Consider the following 20,371-nt stretch of genomic DNA (forward strand, 5'->3'; position numbering starts at 1 on the left):
TTGAAGAAAATATTCAGAAAGATATAAGGGTAGCACACATTAATACAGATAATACATATAAAGTAAGTCATTTTGCATTGCCACACCCACCACATTGTAACACAGTCTGCTGCTTACAGGATTTGGGTACACAGCCCTCATTTTGACAGAGCTGCTGCTTTTGTTGACAGGAATCAACAACCTACCTCAGAAGTACATCCATTACAGGAAAACCAGTGGGCTCCTCTCACATAAACACCATTTAAGAACCACAAGTCCTGTCAGCTGAAAATCCCAGCCTAGTCATCTGCTCTAGGCCAAACTAGACAGTTCACACCCCACTGCAAAACCATCCTAAGGGCCAGGGACAGGCAATCTCTTTGTGGGCTGAACTCAGCAGTCTTGGCACACCTGGTAACACAGCCCAGCTAACAGATGCAAACACAACAGTGCCCACAGAAGGAGCTATCTTTAGTTTTCAGCACCAGCAGATTGACTCTTTCATCTTTTATGTGTGTTAGAACAGATTAGCCCACAACCAGCATCTGCCCTGCTTCAGTTTTAGCTCCTCTGCATCTTACTCAAAAGCTGGTGACCACCCAGTCACTCCAGGCTAACCCAGAGTAAGCAGATGCCTTCTAGGTAGCCTTGTCCAGTTTAATGCTTGGGGTTGATGTGACTGCACTCAGGAGAGGAGTCACGGGCTCCCCTTTGTACAAAGTACATACAAACAGAAGGGTGAGTAACTTTTAGTCGTTCAGGCTGCAGTATGTCCAGCCTCCTTTCATAAACCCTGCTGGTTGTCTGCTTCACCTTCCTCCAGCAAATAATCATGAGGATCTACTCATTAGGAGTGAAAACCATACGTGTTTTTGAGTTAACTCTGCACTGCCCACAGTGCTGTGGACTACACAGTGATGTCAACAAAAATAAAGCACTCTTCAAGCAAACCCCTCTTACTTCCCACCTTATATCACTGGCTTTGCATCCCAGAAGCAGTAAAAGCACTTCAGTGCTGAGCGGGAAACAAAAGACATTGTCTTAAAGTGCTTTTAGAAGAAAAGGAGCTTTCCTAATCCCCAACAGAATTCACAGGCCATCCACCTAGCACAACATTAGGTAGACACACGCTACCAAGAGTCACCACTTGAATTTCTGACCCAGCTGTCATTGTCAAGATACTCAGCTAACTATTCTTTTCCTACAAGATTTCACTCCATTTGGTTGCAAAATGTTTCTTTTATGGCCACCAGGCAGAAGATAACCCTGCAAATACTGCTCTGCTATTTTCCCCCTACCAGCCCAGCCATTCTGTTTTGCTGCAGTCTTGCTGGCTATTAAGACCTGTTTCATCAAAAGAATGGATTTGGTCTTTGGTTAAAGAACGTTTCATTCATTTCAGAGGAACATGAAAAATCAAATAGTTAATCAAATCACCAATTTCCTACCATCCTCCAAAAAACATTGCATGAATTACAGTGTGAAGTACAGGTCACAGATCTCCAATTTCAGTAACGCTACAGCCACTTTGAACTGCATAAACTTGACACCATATTGCTGCCTGGCAGAATGACTCACACGCAAGCTCAATTATAAAGCCAAAAAGAAAGGGTTTGTGAATAGGTGTTAAGATATACAGACTCCAATCTGGTCTTGTAAGATCTTACATGCTATATCTGAAAAGGGTCCCTGTTCAGACAATATATCCTTTTATTTCTTCCAGAACTTAACATTTCTTACAGGAACTGAAAATTTTATTTCATCAAAACAAATTAAACCACCCTAACGATACCATCTTCCCCCACGTATCTCTCTATCTATTTGGTAATAACAAATTTTATTTAGCACAGGAAAGAAGGATTGATGGAAGCTATATTTTGCTGCTGAGTAAGTGTAACAGAAGCCAGCAAACACAATGCAGATTTACTTCAACATTTCTTTTTCAATCTCATAAATGCAAATGCTGACATCATCTAACCTGTTTTTTTCCCTGACTCATCCCTTGTAACATTTCAGATCTCACATGCCAGAAATTTTTCCATTTGTGCTCATTTCAGATGCCTTTAATTTATCACATGATTTTTCTCTGCTCTCAGGCTCTCTGCTGCTTGAATTGCTGTTGCAGTGGTGCATGTTTTATCTTGGCCTCCTTCCTGTTGGGGATTTCTGTATTCTACTAAGACAGTTATTTTTGTGAAGCATGACCCAGTCACAGCAAGGAAGTGCTGATGCTTGGTCTTGTCCTCTGAATGAAATTGAGAGAAAAGTGACAGTCCTGGCCATAACCACAAAATTAGAACTGCCAGCCTAATTGTGTGCATCCAGTGAGATAGCTGGTAAGGACAGGGCACAGAGTCAAAAATAAAAATCAGTTCGGTAATTACATCCCGAGATAAATCAGTCCTGAACAGTGACTGTACCTGCATCTCAGAGCAGCGAGAAGATACATGTATTTGGTCAACACTGCAAACTCACCAAGCATTTTGATCAGCTCAGTTCAAACTGCTGTGATTCTTAGGTCTTAAGTTGACCAGCTGGATGCCCCACGTCTGTCCAACCTCTAATACAGTGGAAACTCACCAATGCTCTCTTCTGCTAAAGAAATCATCAGATGGCCTATCATTACTGCAAAATCTTAGTGCCGTTTCACGTGTAGTTGTGCTCATATATTACACTAGTTTATCGTACTAGATTTTCTAACAGTTAAATTAAACATTTAAGAATGTATTGGCAGTGAATTCAACTGGGCATCTTAGTTGTTGAACAGGCTAGTCTGTTGCAAAAGAAAAACAGAATTTTTGAAGCATCAACAATGAGCTGTGAAAAGCTCACTTAAAGACCTTATGTAGGCAAGACTCTTCCACCCCGACTGTAAGATTTAACCTGGAGCTAACACAGGGGATAGATACTCTCTTCCTGGCAAGCAGGCCTAACAGATCTTCCTCTCACATCTGCCTGCGATCACTAGTGAAACAGCAGTCAGAAGGTTTGCTTAGTCCTAGTGGTTTTGCATAAAACAGTCCTTCATAAATCCCCTAAAGGAGTATTTTGGGTAGAAATCCCCTCTGATTTTTCAGTCTCGCTGCCCCAAGCCAACTTCATTGTCTGGGAGATACAGCAACCACGTATGGCTCCTGGCTGCCGTCCTTCCTAGCAGACCCCACCTTTGTCTGCAGATGGGAGTCAAAGGGCTTCTTTGTGTCTTATCACAGATTTGCTTTCCTGTCTCCCCAACAGCCCTCCTGAGTCAATTCCACAGTTACACAGAGACTAATCTTCACAACAACCTATCTAACATAATGAATATAAGACAGCCATAAGTTCTTGGGGAGCAGACCAGCTCATGTCATAGTCATTAAATGGTGGGCTCATCATCAGTTCACATCTAAAGACATATGAGAGTATTTTGGAGTTGCGTTCCTCCACACCACAAGCATACATGTAGCTGTTCTCAAAGCAAATGTAATCTCAGTGACACCATGCTCTGATGCAACTATTTATATACATATATGAATGCCCAGTTTGTCACAGGCAGTGCTATGAAGATTCTCTACTGCACTCAATGCTCACGGCAATGTATTTCTTAGCTGTTTCCCTTCTCCCTGTAAACGCTCCCAACCACACAACTTACAACCTTGCCTTTTAATGCCTCATTAGTAGAATTTCATTTCTTCTGGGAAGCAGCACACAGCTCTTGGGAAAACAAAGCCTTCCCTTCAGGGAAGATAGCTGAAGAACTCATCAAACAGGTACCAGAGTCATGACTAATCAAAAAACCACACATTCCCATTATGCAATTAAAATGATGAGGCTATTAGAAGGCCCAGAGTTATAATCCCGTGGTTGTGGTGTACAAACATGGCAAAGTAAGCTAACAGGTAGCATCCTGAGGCAAAGGAGGAGCAGGAACTTGAATCTGCAGAACCTAACGTGTTGGCAGCACTGCACAGGAAGGTCAGGGTTCACTACTCACCGCAATAAAACAGACGCTTTGCTGCAGTGTGAATCACCTGCTCTGCATTGAAGTGTAGAACACCTCCAGGTGAGCGTGCCCTCCTAGAGAGCTCTCTGGCAGGAAAGGAAGGGAGAGGAAGTAGTAATTTTCTGAAGCCACAAAATAAGTCACTGGAGAGAAGATCTGTAACAAAATCATCACTGGTTTATTTTCAAATAAATTAAATGCATCAGTGTGCACCCTGCCAAGGCTCTCTGTGGCAAGCCATTGTGCCTGTCATAAACACTGCTGCCATGAATATGATGGAGCAGGTGCATCCTCCTGGGCAGACATATGAGGTCATTCTGAGTACAGGTTTTTGCAAGTTCAGTTCTATCAACAAATGCACCTCTTCTGTCAGGTACCAGGAGATGCTTTGAAATGACTCATGCTGAAGTGCCAGTGAGACAGTGAGCGTACAGACACTGACAGCAACACCTTCACAATATCAGTCCCAAGACAAAACCTGCTTAAAGGCAGCTGTTAGTAGAACAGAAGAAAACAAACAAGAAGGTAGGATCATGTAGACAACCATCCCCTTGTCACTGAAGAAGTGTGTATCGCAGGAGGCGAGTATAGAGCCAGGACAGAAGACAGAGCACGGGCTACCTACTTCTCTAGCACATGCTACATGGGAAATGCAACCAGCAAAGTCTTCAGGCATTTAAGGTACCTGCGAAGACCATTTGTGTTGGCTTACTTGGATTATCATAGAATCATTTAGGCTGGTAAAGACCTTCAAGATCACCAAGTCCAACCGCTTAACACTACCAAAGCTAAGACTAAACCATGTCCCTGAGAGCCATAACCACACACCTCTTAAATACTTCCAGAGATGGCAACTCCACCACTTCCCTGGGCAGCCTCTTGAGCAACATCTTTGTAGAAAGATTTCTCCTAAGATCCAATCTAAACTTCCTTGGTACATTTCTCTCAAGTCTCCCAATGATCCCCCATCCTGCTGAAATTTGGACAAGTAGGATACAGATAACTAGACATGAGCGCTCTTTGTGGATGCTCACCAGGCATTGCACACAGTATGAAAGGATTGCCCGAGGGATCCTGCTCCATCTGCAGTGCCCCATCACAGAGTCGATCTCTGGACTTGGACTGCTCCAAGGCATTTTGGCTCTGGGGTCTCTTTGCAGCCTCTCCTTTTGCTCTTCCTTTCCCACAGGACTGGGCTGCAAGAGCCCAAATTGTGGCTGATCAAGGCTGTGTGCAAGCCAGAGCTTTTGCTGAGAAGCAGAGCATCGTGATGGGCTGCTCTCTGCAAGAGGAGTGGCCACTCATGCAGCCACTACTGAAGTAAGCTTTTCATTTTTCCTTCTTCATTCCTACATACAAGCAAATCATGAAAGTTTCATAACCATACAGATAAATAAAGAAATCACTTTTTTCCCCTAAGCTAGGAAAAAGCTCATTAAAAGCATTTATATACTTAAATATTGCCTAGATGTAGCAAGTAATGCCACCAATACAGAAATCCAGTGCAAAATACTATGCACTAGTGCATATAGTTTGCTTTAACTTTTTTCTTTTTTTTTTTTTTTCTTCAAATGAAGAAGCAAACACAGCATGACTTGCTTCTCTATCTCTAGAGTTACTCTGCCAAACAGTCAGGAAATTCCTAGAGAATACAGCTGTTCTTTCCTCTTGTATTTTCAGTACCAGATGAACACAAGTTGCCGAGTTATCTTTTTCAGACAATAAGAAGATGCAAAATCTCTAAGAAAAGAAAAAATAATCACAATATCCTAAGTTAACCAGATCTCCTATATCTCTCTGTTTACAGAAACCAAAAGCTGATGCACACTACATGCCAGATGCATGGAAGTAAGACCCATGTGATACATTGCAAAGCCATGATACACTGATGCACCTGTTCTATCCTGTCTACCTGCTCACCCAAACAAGGCACAGAAAAGCCTCCTTAAACAGTCTACGCTGCTGAGTAAACACTCATTGTCTTTTTCAGGATTTACTTAAAAAAAAAAAAAAAAAAAAAAAAAACACACAATCCAACAGAGAAGTATCTCCTTCTTTCGTATGAATAAGTTACAAAGCTGTACGATCAAAGCAAAGAAGGTTTCAGTTTCTTGAAATGATGGCAATTAGGAAAACTCTTTAATCAATTTTTGCTCAAAGGGTCTGCAAGCCTGATTCCACTCTACTGCCACAACGGCCCTACTTTTTATAACAGTGCTCTTGACAATTATGTTTTATTACACAGGATCAGAGGCAGAGCAGAACAAGTGGTGAAACAAGCCTATCTGGCATAACTGGGGTTGCTCAACTAGGAACAGGATGTGGGAAACTTCAGAACAACACCTACCATGACCCTCTCCAAGCAGGAAAAGCTATTTTCTAAGAGTGTCACGTGCTGGAGCAGCATGAGCTCTGTAAGAATTTCTAGGAGCACAAACCTTGCCCTTATGGTGTTCCAGTCCTCACCTGTTCAGTGCTACCACCTTACAGAATGCTACTGGTCCCTGCTAGATGATGACAGGCACTGACAGAAGACACATCATGCCATACTTCTCACCTGACGTCTTGATGTCATGCTCCATCTCCTGTGCGTGAGAATTACTCGGCCTGACCTGAATGGGAAATCCCAGGGCACTCGGAACCCACAGCAGAGCAGAGCACAGCACCACTGGCATCAGACCTAACATTGTTTCTATGCTGGAAGCCATGCAGTGCATCAGGCACGCAACCATCCAGAAAGGAACAAAGGAAAAAAACAGAAAACTGATTGTCAAGATGGGACCCAGGTAATATTTCATGGAACACTGTAGTAGTACTGCAGCAAACTTCCAAAGGGCTATTCCTGACTGACTGCAGCAAAAGCTTTTATTTTTTTTTCTTAAAATTAAAAAAAAAAAAAAAACACATCATTGAAACCAATTACTATATAAAAGCTACTGCAGCTGGTAGTCACAAAACAGCTCATTTTAGGAAGGAGAATCTACTAGCTGGCAATTGCTGCTTTTCAGTGGTGTAGAAGCATTAATCCTTAAATCCAGCAGCTCACATTAACAGCAGCTAAGCTACAGAAAGACATAAAGGAAGTAAGAACTACAACATCAATGTAATTTATAATGGGCTTTCCACTTGTATGAGCACTCAGAGGTGCTTTATTAAACAAATATTTTTGTCTGTACTTAAAGTCTCTTGCTTTCTGTTTATTTCACAAATTCCTTGGGACCCACAACCGCCTTTCTGCCTGTGTTTGCACAGCTTTTACACCACAAGGCAACTGAATAAGGCTTCTAGGTGCTGCTCACTCCTAATTAATTACACTATAGCACTGGAAATACTATGGTGTTAGTACTTAGCATTTATAGAACATATATCTCCTTTAAATATACATACATACACACACAAAATTTAGAATGACAACAGTCATAAAGCTCACACTGACTACAAGCCCTTAAAAGTACGTTAATGTGAGTACAGTGCACAGACAGAAGTTCTTCAAATTGAAATTAACTGAGGATAAAGCCTGCTTAGATTGAACATAACATACACACAATGAACAACAGACTTCAAGATTTCAAGTCAGTCATTACAAACTTCCATAATATCATAGGCTGAATTATTTTTGCCTTTTCTTACCAAGATGACAGTAGCATTTCCATTTTTCTACAGGGAGGCATGCTTAGCTTGTGTCACTCAAGCTTGTCCCGACATCACTTTTAGTTTCAATTCCCCCAGCACTCATAGGAAGAACGTCCTCTTTGCTCCACCCAGTGCCTGCCAACCTCAGAAGAGGACTGGGAAACACGAACTCAAGCCGCTGTTTCACTTGTACCGCTAGTAAGCGAGTCTGTGCAACGTTAGGGCCAGCCGCATGGGCGGCGGTGATGCGGCCACGGGCTGGCTGGAAACCCCAAAGTACCTGGATGGACCAGAGCCAGCCCCTGGCGGGCTCACACAGCACTCCAGCCCGCTTTTACCTTCTGACCACTGCCGAAGGAGTCGGGCAATGTTTACCCGGGATTGCCACGCACTCGGAGGGGCTGCGAGGATGTGGACTCGTCTCCTCCGTGCGCACTCAGCACAACCAGGCAACCCGCGCAGAACCCAGCGGAGCAGGCAGCCGCCCATCCCAGCGCCCGGCCCGAGACCGGGGCCCGGCCTTCCTTCCCCACGTGCTCCACAGCGCTTGGGTTTTCAGCGCTGTAATACGCTGACACAAACGAAGGCAGTCCCCGACTAACAGGAAGGCACAGCACGTTAATACAGATCAACACGCCACACGCCATTATATACGTTATATTTACGCTAGGTACGGGCGCACAGAGTTTTTGAGCGTCAGTATAACGCCGATAGCGCCGAAGGGAGCGGGCAATAAACGGGTTGGTTCAAAACAAGGACATTAATTACGTAAGCCAACGTTCCTTACTGCCAGCACCGAAACGAGCCGCTACGTAGCCCTGCAACACGGGCTGAAGACAACCCAGCGCGGGCAGCAGCCCCACGGGTCCCAGAGCCACGGACCCCACAGGGACGATCCCACCCCGCGCAGCCGTGAGGAGGCGACCCACGGGAGCTGCAGCCCCGACCCTACCGTCTTCGCCAAGCCGCCCGCGGTGACACCAACACGGCCCGAGCAGCCCCACCAGCAGCCCGCCGCTCAACCAGCGCCGCGCACAGCTCCGCAGAGGCGCCGCCGCCGCCCCTTAAGCCGGGAGGCGGAGCGCACGTCAGCGGCCTCGGGCGGGGCCGAGCTGCCCCGCGCTTGCCCGCCGCCATCACCTGGCGCCGCGGTTCTCCTCGTCGAGATCCCTCGGGGCGGGACGGGGCAGCGCTGAGCCCCGCGGGCTGTGAGGGAGGAGCCCCGCGCTTGTCAGCCTAAGGGAACGTACGCTAATTAGAGGAAAGAAAGGCGATAATTCTGTGTTATAAGAAGTGGCACCGGTCTGTGTGTCTGAAGGGCTGCAACACACTCACCCGCGTACCGTTACAGAATCTGAGCAACTCCCCTGCCTTCCAGAAAGGAAGAATCGTTTGAATGTATTTTTACCTCCTTCCTGCGTGCTGAAAAGCCCAGAGCCTTACCTTGGCCTTTCCATCTCATGTGGGGTCTGACCTTTCTCATCGGAGTTGAAAATACGTAGCAAAGCCCTGGAATAAAAAATCTTGCTAAAGAAAAATAATTACTCTTAATTTGTCGTAAAGCAGAATACCCAACGACTTCAGCCAGATAGCCATAAGAACAAACCCGTACAGAAAGGTGTAGAGATCAATAAGAACACATCGCATCCATAATAACAAAGTACAGAGGATTCCAGGAGCGATACATGAATGTGTAAGTTTGCATGGACTAACTTGCAATTAAACAGATTTCTTCAGGGCTGCTTGGTATCATCTACTTTCCAGAAAGCAGAGCTTTTTATACTCTAGTGTAACAAAAATGATTATCAGTCAGATTTATAAATCTCTCATAGTTATCTCTGCACATGTGTGAGACATGCGGCCGCTAGTCCACATGATTTTTTCCACAAGGCTGTGGTGTGCAGGTGTGTATCTTCCAGGAAAGAAAGGAGGCTGGAAACCATCAGGACTTGCTGAGTCGGTGGTTTGCAGTGAGCAGCATAGCATACATATGGTGATCACAGAACCCTAATACAGCATCCTAGGAAAACTATGGGAAGATAGGAAGACAAATAGGAAAAACACCAAAGTCTAGAAAGAGAAAACAAATACTCTGAGGAAGGGGATAGAAGAGGGAGACAAGCCTTGTAAAACTGTTGTAAACAGGGGAAGGTGATGAATTAGTTCTGTTGCCAGTTCAGAGTTTAAATAGAGAATTTGCGTACCTGTGTATTTGCAGTGAAGTTCTTGTGCTGCTTTTGTCCATTTTGTCACACTGGTGGCATTGTGTCACGACATGAAGCCCAGAAGTGCATTTCTACCAAGGTTTTTCCAAGTTTCTCAGGGTGCAGCTGTAGTGCTGGTGGGAACTGTGGAGGTTTGCTGCTGATGTTATCTGAGGTCTTCCTTTCTGCTCTTTGCTGAGCATTCCCAGGATGTGCAGAAGAAATGTTCTGTCTGAAATGCAATAAGAAGCTGCTCTCCAGCCAGGGGTGGTGCCAGACTGGTAATACAAACCTGCTGAAGTGGACAGTGTGAAGGGTGGGTCTTCTGTTCAAACTCTGCCGTGGGTTTCTTAGGCATTACTTCAAGGAACCACAAATAAATGATGGCAGCAGTTGTGTTACAGGTTGCGGTTTTAAAAAGTGCTTGGTGCTTTGGTTTTGTGAGAGGTGCAAGAATTAAGAGTGAGAAAAAGAAGGGAACTCTTCAAAAATGTCCTGTGACTGTGTTCTCTTGTGGGAATCATCCTGGATTTGGCAAGGTTGTTTGCAATAAAGCATGGAAAGAATACATTTGCTGGTGTCCTGCTAATAACTTGTATCCCCTTACTGGCTATGTATAGCAGGAAGGGATTTAACATATGCAAAAACGTTCAGAAGAGTACGATACTCTTTTAGGCAGGCTGGATAGATGTCCTGAGATATACAGTTGCTGCAGGAATTGCTTTGTTCTTTTGTGTGAGCACAGCTAAGGGAGAAGTTCTGGTGAAGAGAAAGAACAAGCAATTTATCAGTACACCAGAAATGTTAACGCCACAAGTATAGTAGCTTTAAACTTGATTTTCCAAGCGCAGTGCTCTCATGTTCAGTACTATCTGCTAAGTTTGCAGTCTCAGAGGTGCCTGCCTCGGAAAACATTCTGCTTAAGCAAAATTGGGTCAGACAGAGGGGGGGGGGAGGGGGGAGAGGAGAGAGAAAGGTGTTAGCATTTACATGGAACATGAAAAAGGATTATTCATTTTGTTTCTTCCTCCCTCCCCCCCCCCCCCCCCCCCCCCCCCTTAGATAATTCCCATTTTCTGTATTATATCTGTTATGAAGGCAGGTTAAAATGTGGCCTCTGTGTTTCTAGTGTGAGGAGGAAGAAAACTATCATGTGAGAAGAACAAATAATGGAAACTAAATGAAATGTATGCCGTCTTTTCAAGTCCAACAAAGCAAAATGCTCCATTAAAAACTGAAAACCATCAGAAAGATCAGAAAGAGCTACAGTGAAACAAACAACAGCATTCTTAAGGGCACTCCTCCTTTATGTATTATTTAGCAGCAGAGGAATGCAGACTCTGCTTTCCCTTCTCCCTTCTAACTTTGTTTCTTACAAGGTGTTTGCTGTTTCCTTGTTTTATTTCTGGGCTATTTGGGTTCTGTTTACTTTTGCTTTTCTAGGCCAGATTTAACAGAATAATATGGAGTCACAATCTTTATGTGCACAGTTCCCCCAGACTGACAAAGTCAGCATCTAGGGCTTGAATAGTAGAAGATACAGCTTTCAGATTCTGCTTGATACTTAGGATTATTTCAGATGGTGACAGTGTTACCTTCCTATTTCCCACTTTCCTCTCCTGCTTCTGGCTCTTTGTACTCAGATGCAAGTTACAAAGGCTGCATTGCTGCCTGCCCTATTTTCCCTGCCTACTCTAGGGACTTCTGGTCCCTCGGCCCTGTGTAGTCAAGGCAGATATCAGTATCTCCACAGAGCTTAGATTCAGTAAGATTTCATTTGTCCTCTGAAAACGGCTGTGCTTCCAGTACCTGCAAGCCAGCCACGGTCAAGTGTAAGCCTTGAGTGGGAGGCATCTGGGTCAGACTGCCTAAGGATGGCAGTTTTGTCTTCTGATTTGAATAGTCTTGGCCATGAGCTGGCATTTAGTTAGTGCAAAGATGTGCCATGGCACATAGTCTGCAGATGTGGGCTACTCTTTGCTCCCCACCGTTGTCTTGATGCTCTGGGACAAACAGGTGGAATAAGCACAGACTTGCAGTATTCCCAGTCCAAATACTCTCAGTTAATATGTCAAATTGGTTTTTCTTTTTATGCAAAGAAACCCATGAAATTTTTCATGTGCAATTTATTCCAAATCTGAAAAACCATGAAAAAATTAACCAGCCATTATCAGTTCTGGAGAGAAACCTGCAGTAAGCAGATTGCATTTGTGTGTTGATAAATGAGCATCTGTTTCATTTGGCAGATTGACTCACAATTTTCACCACTCTTCTGAAGCCTCTGGGACTCTTCAGAGCCAGAGGGACAGGTGGGGCTGGCCTAGGGCGGCAACTTCTGCAGTAGCTTTCCTGATAGTGTCCATGCAATTATTTGTTAAGACACCTTTTTGTTGCCTGCAGGCAAAAGGTAGCCGGGAGCAGTAAGAACCAGGGAGAGCCTGGAGCAGAGTCGAAGCCAGGAGGGACAAATTTTTTTGAGAAGCATTTGGGTTGATACTTTTTATCTGAGATGAATGCAGACAGGAGGGGTGGAGTTGACAGTAGGTATTTTAAGAGGAGCAAGGGGAAGAAAACGAGTTACAAGTTAGGTGATAAGCAGCAGCAGCAATGTAATGAGGAGAAGCAGGTTGGGAAAGATTGGGATTTACTGGGGCTGGCATTATTGGCAGAATGGTAGTGTTAATGGGGAGGGAAGCGCTTTTCATAACAGCTGGAGGGTGTGCACTTATTCTAATCAGATGGAGAGTGGAAAGAACATTTCCCATTGGTACTCTGGCAGCAAAGGACCAGGTCTCTGGTCTGTGTTAATGATCTGGCAGATGAACAGATTGACATGCGTCAGCTGAGTTGCATTTCTCTGGCATTGGTTCATGTCAATTCTGTGTTGTAATGTCTAGTTTAGTAAGAAAGAGGTAAGCTAAATGCTAACAGTATGTGATTGTACAGTATGTTATGGTACAGTATGAGGCTTACCTGACAAGGTTTTGGTTGTTGGGCCTGTGGGGGTGGCCTCTGTGAGAAGAGCCCAGCACTGTCTCATGTCAGAATAGAGGCAGCTCCAGCTTCTCCAAAAAGGGCCCGCTGGTGGCCAGAGCTGAGCCATGAATGATGCTGGTGGGCCTCAGAGAGAAAAGATTTAAGAAAAGGGAAAACTGCTGATCAATAGCATCTGGGAGAGAAGGGTGAGGAACGAGAGAGAAGCAGCCATGCAGGCACCGAGATCAGTGCAGAAGGAACGCAGGAGCTGTTCTGACTGCAGAGCAGAAGTTCCCTGCAGCCCAGGAGAGGCTCGTGCTGGAGCAGGCTGTTCCCCTGCAGCCCATGGGCACCACACAGCAGGTCTCCACGTGCAGCTGTGGAGGAGCCCACAGTGGGGCAGGAGGTGTGGAGAGCTGGATTTCAGTACCCCATTGCAGCAGAATATTCTCTAGTCCACATGGATGAAATCTACTGAGCCATGGCACCCAGAGATGATCCATCAGAATCCTTCTGGACTCTATTTTAGGTCTATCTCAGCTGACCTAGTTCAGTCTTTCAGTAGTGAGCCCCATGTATTGGTTTCCTCCTGCTGCTATTTGTTTTGCAAATTTACAGTGAAGGAGTAGCACACTTTGCATTGCTTTGCACTAATCTGTGTACACTGGTCCCTGTGAAATGATCCGGTATGAGGGGATTTGAAACCCAGCAGAGCCCAGAGATGAACTTACTGTCCACAACGGATGCTTTTGGCTGCTTTTAGCATATTGGAATTTTCTTGTGTATTGGGCTACCCCATGCTATTGTATATTATTTTTTTATACATATAATATACAATTATAATTGTATATTATTGCAAGGAAGTGTCCCCCAAGGACCTGAAGCAACACAGATCCACTGCTGTAGCTGTTTTCTGCATGAGCAGGTCCTGTGGTGAGCATCAGCACCCTCTCTGCTCTTAGTGGCTTAGGGGCTTTATTCAGTGTGTTGCATGACCAAAAATCTCAGGCCCAGGTTTGCCTGGAGTACATAGTGCTGAATTAGAGATGCTTTCAAATGTTTGAGGGAGTCTTCAGGTCCTGCTTGTGGCTAACTTCTTTCTGATTCCACATTCCAAAATAATTCCTTTGGTTTGTTTAATTGCCTTATGCTCACCAGTGTGGATATTAGCATAACTTCTACAGCAGAAAGAGTGGTAAGAACTTCCAAATTGCTACAAAGCTCATTGGTATGGCCTTATGATTTGTTGGTGTAGTAACATAGGTAAGGAGGATTGCAGTGCCTCCCATCTTAGATCAGCTTCTGACATGAGATTCTCCCATGTACTTGCCCTGATTTCAACCAAATTATTCTGGGGTGCTCTCTCTCATCTCATTGGCACATTTAAGCAAGGAAACAAAAGTATTTTTGCAAAGATTTTTTTTCCCTAAAAACACTGTATGACTTAAACCAAAGCATTTTGCTACACCAACATTCTGACTACGGGTGTGTCATGTAGTACTGGGGGCACAGCTGGAATTACTGCTCTCCAGGGAGCACATCAGCACTCCCACACCTGTAGCTCTCACCTGCCCCTTTAGAGCACACTGCCTTTCATGTCAGAAAGAGCTCATGCCTTGGTACATCAGCCTCTATTCAGACCAATGGCACAGATACAAAGCCCAGCTCTCACCCAGTACAGGAAGCAGGAAGGCATGCAAATGTTGCATGAGAGCCCGCTGCGTTGTCTGAGCGGTGAGGTATGACGGGCAGACAAGAAGTTGGTTCCCTTTTTTCCTTATTCAAAGCAGACACAGCAGCAGGCAGCCTGCAGCAGCTGTAATTCATCTGTTTCAGATGGCGAGCAATGCAGGGGATCATAAGGAGGAGCAGGAGTCCTTCGAGTTCAGTTCTCCTCTACCATAAAGTATCTTTTAAATGTGCATTTCTGTCTTCAAAATTTACTCCCAAGTTGCTGGCTTTATGCACATACATTGTCCTCTACAAAACTGAGGTTTAGCACTGCATTTAGCTTCATTTTTGCCTTTACAATGCACTGCCTATCAAATCAAATCGTCTCTTTTTCAAAACAACAGCATCTCTTACATACAGAGCAATTCATATATATTATTTGAAAGAGTGAGGGATGAGAAACTGAGTCTGCAACAGTCTGTGTTGCAGTATTTATCACAATAATGTAAAGAAACAAGAAATACTCCATATGTCTTCTTCTGCATAATATTCCCAGAATATGGCATCGTAATTCTGCCCGAATGGGTAAAGCTCCCTCTGCTCTTTGTATCATTTTCTTTAGCTGCTCTGCAGCACCCTCAGCCTTCATCACCAGGTCAGCTCCATGAGTCAGCCCAGCGGTGACTGGTGCTACTGCAGCGAAAGGAACCGCTTCCAGTGCAACTTCAGCACAAAAACCTTCCTGGAGATGATTTATCGAGGCATAATCTTTTAACCAGCTTGAAATACCTGCATTTTATGGAGGCACCATTTCTAACCATTGAGAAGCTTTCCCAAATCTATGTTCACCAGCATTTGCTGTGGGTTCTCCTAAGGATCTCATGCAGCAACCAATGGATTCCCCTGGCACTCAGCCCCACAGTGGAGCAGGCAGCCTGCAGGTATCCACCTCCACTCTCTGCTGCTGCCCCACAGCTGTCTTGGATGAAACAAGCAGCTCCAGACTCCTGTCCAAGCGTTCAGTATAGCAGCTTTGATACCACTTGAAGGAAGCCTACAGTAACTTGTGTCTCTCAGGCCACTGTACCACCACCAACCTAAACAGCAGTCATGAAACCAGTGGTAGGAAAGGCAACTGTGACTCCCACAGAGATCAGCTCTAGAAGCAGCTCTTTCCCATAAGCATTATTGGTGGATAAGAGATTGTTACAACAGCTTTTCTCTGCTAAGAGTTTTTTATATATTTGTTACATTTCCAGTGTTCAGTATGGGTCTTGTGTCTGCCATGGGATAAAGAGAACCAAGGCCTCTTTATTCAAACTGTGAACCATATTTAAGCAGTAGATATTAAACACAAATTGTTCGCTTTGTTTCCCAGGCTCATCCTTTCCCTCCAAGTCAACACAACATCCCCTCACTGAAGGCACAGTCTTTCACATCAGCTCTGGCTGCTGATCTACTGGAAGCAAACAGATCAGCACGCAACAAGGGGAATTGGGTTACTGAAGGGGCATTGGCACTTGGAACCATCCTGAAGAAGTGGCCATTCACATTTGAAACTCTTGGGCGCTGCTTCTCAGCCATTCTCAACAGCATTACAAGGCTGTACAGAAACATTTTTCTCTCTTCTCTACGACTGTCTGCATTACACCATAGCAGCCAGGCTTGTGGCATCTTCCATCACCTCCGGGTCACCCACCAAACTGAGGGCCAACACACCCGAAGAACTGTTTGGTTAGTGGCATTCAGAAGGGTGGTGCAGAGTGCTGGGAAGCAGCACCCACGGGGCCAGGTGTGGGCTGTGCAGGTACAGCCTGGAGAACCACCACCAATCGTTTGGCTTGCAGATTTAGCCACAGCATTTGAAATAAAAGCAGCTGAACAGGAGGTGTTTAATTGCTACACCTAGCAACATGTTTAAACGCTTAAAGCAACTGTATCCTGAACTACCGCTGGAAGAGTAGGACCAGCTGTGAGTCAGCACCTCACTCAAAAAAAAATGTAGGTTTAACAAGTTGTCTTTTTTTTCCCCCCAAAGGTGCATATCATATGTTTCATAAGCAGGACGTGCACAATACTGATGGACATGGCATCTTTGGGTCTGCAACAATTAAAAGTAGTAACAGAATTTCAAAGGAAAGCCCACAGATGCAATCTCCCAAATATTTAGAGATCTATGGAGCATTATTCTATTAAAGCAAAAGCCTTAAACATCTCTGTGGATTAATACTGTAACTACTGACATTGCAATGGCACTCAGGTAAGCAGAAGTGTTTCAGTTGTTGAGGCTTGACGGTGGAAAAAGCAAATGGTTTCAGTTTTTTTTAGCTTCTCAATGCATTTACTACAAGCAACACTTTGCAGTTCCAGGAAAACCAACATCACAATTACTTCCTTGCCTTTTGATTGTTATTTTAAAAGGCAAAGTAAGCACTTGATGCATTCCTTGTATTTCAGATTGAGCAGTCTCATTCTGCCCAAGTAATACATTTTTTTCTACAGAAAGTTCTGCCTTGATGAGTGCTGACTCAAGGCTCAGCTTTTTTTGACATTGACTTTGCAGCAAAACTCCATACAGACTTTAACTACATGCAGAACAGTGCACCTGAAGAAAACCACCTGGGGAAGGAGGAACCAGAGGCTAACAATGCCTCCCCTAGTCTACAAAGCCTGAGTGATGGGTACATAAACTAAGGACAAGCCCAACAACACAACACCCCAAAGGGCTGTCTTTGCACTGAATAAAAACCATTGTGCAGACAGTGCAGTGAATGTAAACACCTGACCACACACTAAAACCCTCATCTCCTAACAGAATACACCATAATAGGCTCTCAAACAATGTGCCAACAACAACAGCATCCTCAGAAGTAAGAATAGGAACTCCCATCTGGACAGTGCCATCTGGAGCAATGGGAATCATCTCCAATTTTCTCACCACGTTAACACTAATAAATCCCACAGCACTTTACAAGGAAGAAAAGCACCACTCCTGCTTGTATGGGGGTAGATCAACAGCAGGCTCTTTCTCTGAGAGAAGTGCTCCAGCTTTGCCTGTTTAACCATCTGTCATTTATTTGAAATAAGAGCCCAGAATGGCTTGATAAGAGTCCCTGAAAAGGACTTGGGGAGATGAAGTTTTCCATTTGACCTTCAGAAGCTTCTGACGTTACCTGAGCTGAGGGCTGGGGCTGTTCTAATGGGGGTGAAGCTCAGTGCTCCCACAGCTTCACTGAGGTGTGGGGAACACCAAACACTTCTACCTCTGCTGCTGCATACCCTGCAAGTGCTGCCACAGCTGAGATGTGGGAAATCAGCAAAAGATATCAAACTGAAACTGCTCGTGAGCAGACGTTTGAGAAAGATAAAATCAAAACCAGCCATTCAGCACATCTGCTCTGCAAAGCGAAGCATGAGAGCACAGCTCCTTAGCTAGCAGAGGCAGCTTCATAAACCATCGGCAGAAGTGTGGCTCGGCCTGGCCCTACAAAGCACTGGTATGTGAACCAGGCTGCCACGCTTGCACAGTACGCCCTTAGGTATGGAGTCTACGCAATAGGACTCTCAATTTTAAGGGAGGCACCCCACAAACGTGGGGACACCTGCCTTGGCTCTTAGCCCCAGGGTAGAGCCTCACAGCAAAGCAGTTGCCTTAAGTTAGCCAGTTACATTCCAAAGCTGAATTAAAAGGAGATGGTGCTTTGAGAAGAAATTCTGAACAAAAAGGGCACCAGAAAATATCAGAGGTCAGGAAAATGCTGAGGAAAATGCCAAGGACGTCGCAGACAGTTCTTAGAACAGGGAAGAGGGACAAACTACACTGAGAGAGCCTGGCGTGGGTGAGTAAATACTGGGATAACTCGCAGTTAGGCAAAATATACTCCTAGTTACATTATGGCAACTTACCATGTGTCCTAAATGCATCATAGTGCACTAGGCAACCTTCAAGTAGTTTAAGAGAACTAGATCATGAATCTGTAATTATCACGAAGCACACAGCATTGGTTTGTGCTGAACTGATATAATCAACTTACAGTGCTGACTGCTTATTTTGCAGACACAAAGAATACCTATTTCATTCAATTTAACAGTGAATTTGCAGTTGGCCAATAAAGCAAAAAATAGAAACCAGAAGTAAATTATTCTTTCCCAATGAATTAAGAACCAGGTTGCAAGAAGCTGATGCCATCATTAATTATGATTTAAATTTGGGGGTAACCTAGCACTACCTATAATGAACACATGCTAATAAAACTCTTCATGTGGCCACTGAAGCAAACCAAACTGGGAAGAGGAGTAGTAAAGGAGCAAATACAACTAAATGCAACTGTTTGTTTTTGGACAGCAAGATCAGCACCGAGTAATGATGAAACGACAGCCTGAAATCCATTTGCTTTGGAATCAGAAAGGACAATGACCAGAAACCTCTGCATAACTCACTAACTACAGAAGATAATTCATTTATTTAGTCAGTTAAAGTTACTAACATTTGATAACGGTTTTTTGCATATGTACCAAGCACATTCAGCATAACTTTACAGAACTTGTAACTTCAAAGTGTTGCACTTCGTCACTGTCAAAATGCAGTTTGACACAAATCAAGGGGGGAAGGGGGAAAAGAGGAAACAAATACCAGCCAGCATTTCTACCATCATAATGTAAAAAATTAGAAATCTACATAACTGTAACAAGCTGTATGGTAGTTTAAATGTGAGTACAGTGCATTTTTACAGATTGTCAGAAGGAAGAATCAAATATACCTAAAAGCTGTATCTAGCTGCAAAATAACATTTTAAAGGTTACAAACTGAAACGACCTTTCAACAGAAATCGTTACACACCTACCACTTACGATAACCCATAACTGACTCTTCCATCTATATTGACTAAAATCAGCAATGTCATATAAACTCAATATCCACTCTTGAAACAAAGAAACTGCAAAGTCTCAGTATAACACAAACTGTGAAATATTTTAAGACTGAATTTAAAAGTATTTCATACTGAAGAAAAAGGCAGGAAGACGCATGCTGCTTTAGAATTCTCGTTTAGCCTGTGTACTTCTCAGGCAACTGGGTAAAAAAGCAATATTTGGAAATCCTACACAAGTGTATTAATATTCCTATTAGAAGCCCAAAGAATTAAGCCATGAACTCTGCAGACTTGCATATACAAGAAATTCAGAGACATTTCTCAAAGGAGCAGGCAAGAGAAGCAAGCTGAGCTCTGAAACCATCATTAACCTGAGCAAGGGAACCCCACACAACATCTTTTGTTTTTTTCCCCTACAGCCACAGAGACTGAACTGCACCCAAATCTGGTTAGAAAAAATATTAAGATAAAGCAGTTACACCTAAAAAGGTAAGCTAGCTTCACTTTAACCATCCCACTGTTTACTTACAATTAAATGTTCTACAATGATTCCATTTGTGATAGAAACAGAGTTTGAGTCTACATGAAAACAAATGGTTTTAATCACGATTGGTAAGTCTCTGTCAAAAAGAAAATCAAGAGTAGATTAAAAGGTCCTTTTTTTTTTTCCCCTCAGGATACCTATGAAGGTTTCCAGGAATAGCCGTTGTTAAGGAATCTTATCATCTCATGTAGGACTGTGACAGCAGCACGTGACGTGATTATTCTAGTCAAAACTTCGTAAGAGCAATTCTAAAACAAGGTTGGCCACTGACCTATGAAGAGGCAAAGCTTAAGGCCAAACGGCCTTAAGTGAGTCACAACCCAAATAAAAGAACGCATGTAGACAAAAGCAAGTGAAGAGAGGAATAAACGGAAGAAGAACGGAAAAAAGCAAAATTCTTTTCTTCCAATTTCTCCATCCCTCACTTTTGCCGACCTGAGGGCATTCTCCCAGCAGCAGATGATACGACCCATTTTAGAATTTAACGAGAAACAAAGCCTCTCGATTTAAA

The 20,371-nt window shown here is 44.0% G+C and overlaps 1 protein-coding gene across 1 annotated transcript in view; it reads right to left on the reverse strand.

Annotated features, from left to right (window-relative positions):
- The window catches only part of SNX10 (sorting nexin 10), a gene marked incomplete at both ends in the record, with an annotated part of 30,324 nt that extends 21,593 nt beyond the window's left edge, over positions 1–8,731 (reverse strand). The window contains 4 exon segments of the mRNA XM_079538101.1: positions 3,953–3,985; positions 3,989–4,047; positions 8,547–8,593; positions 8,595–8,731. Coding sequence (XP_079394227.1) covers positions 3,953–3,985; positions 3,989–4,047; positions 8,547–8,593; positions 8,595–8,731 — 276 coding nt within the window.
- Positions 8,732–20,371: the final 11,640 nt, after the last annotated feature.

This window comes from Tetrao urogallus, assembly GCF_951394365.1.
Source record: "Tetrao urogallus genome assembly, chromosome: 7".
Lineage (NCBI taxonomy): Eukaryota > Metazoa > Chordata > Aves > Galliformes > Phasianidae > Tetrao > Tetrao urogallus.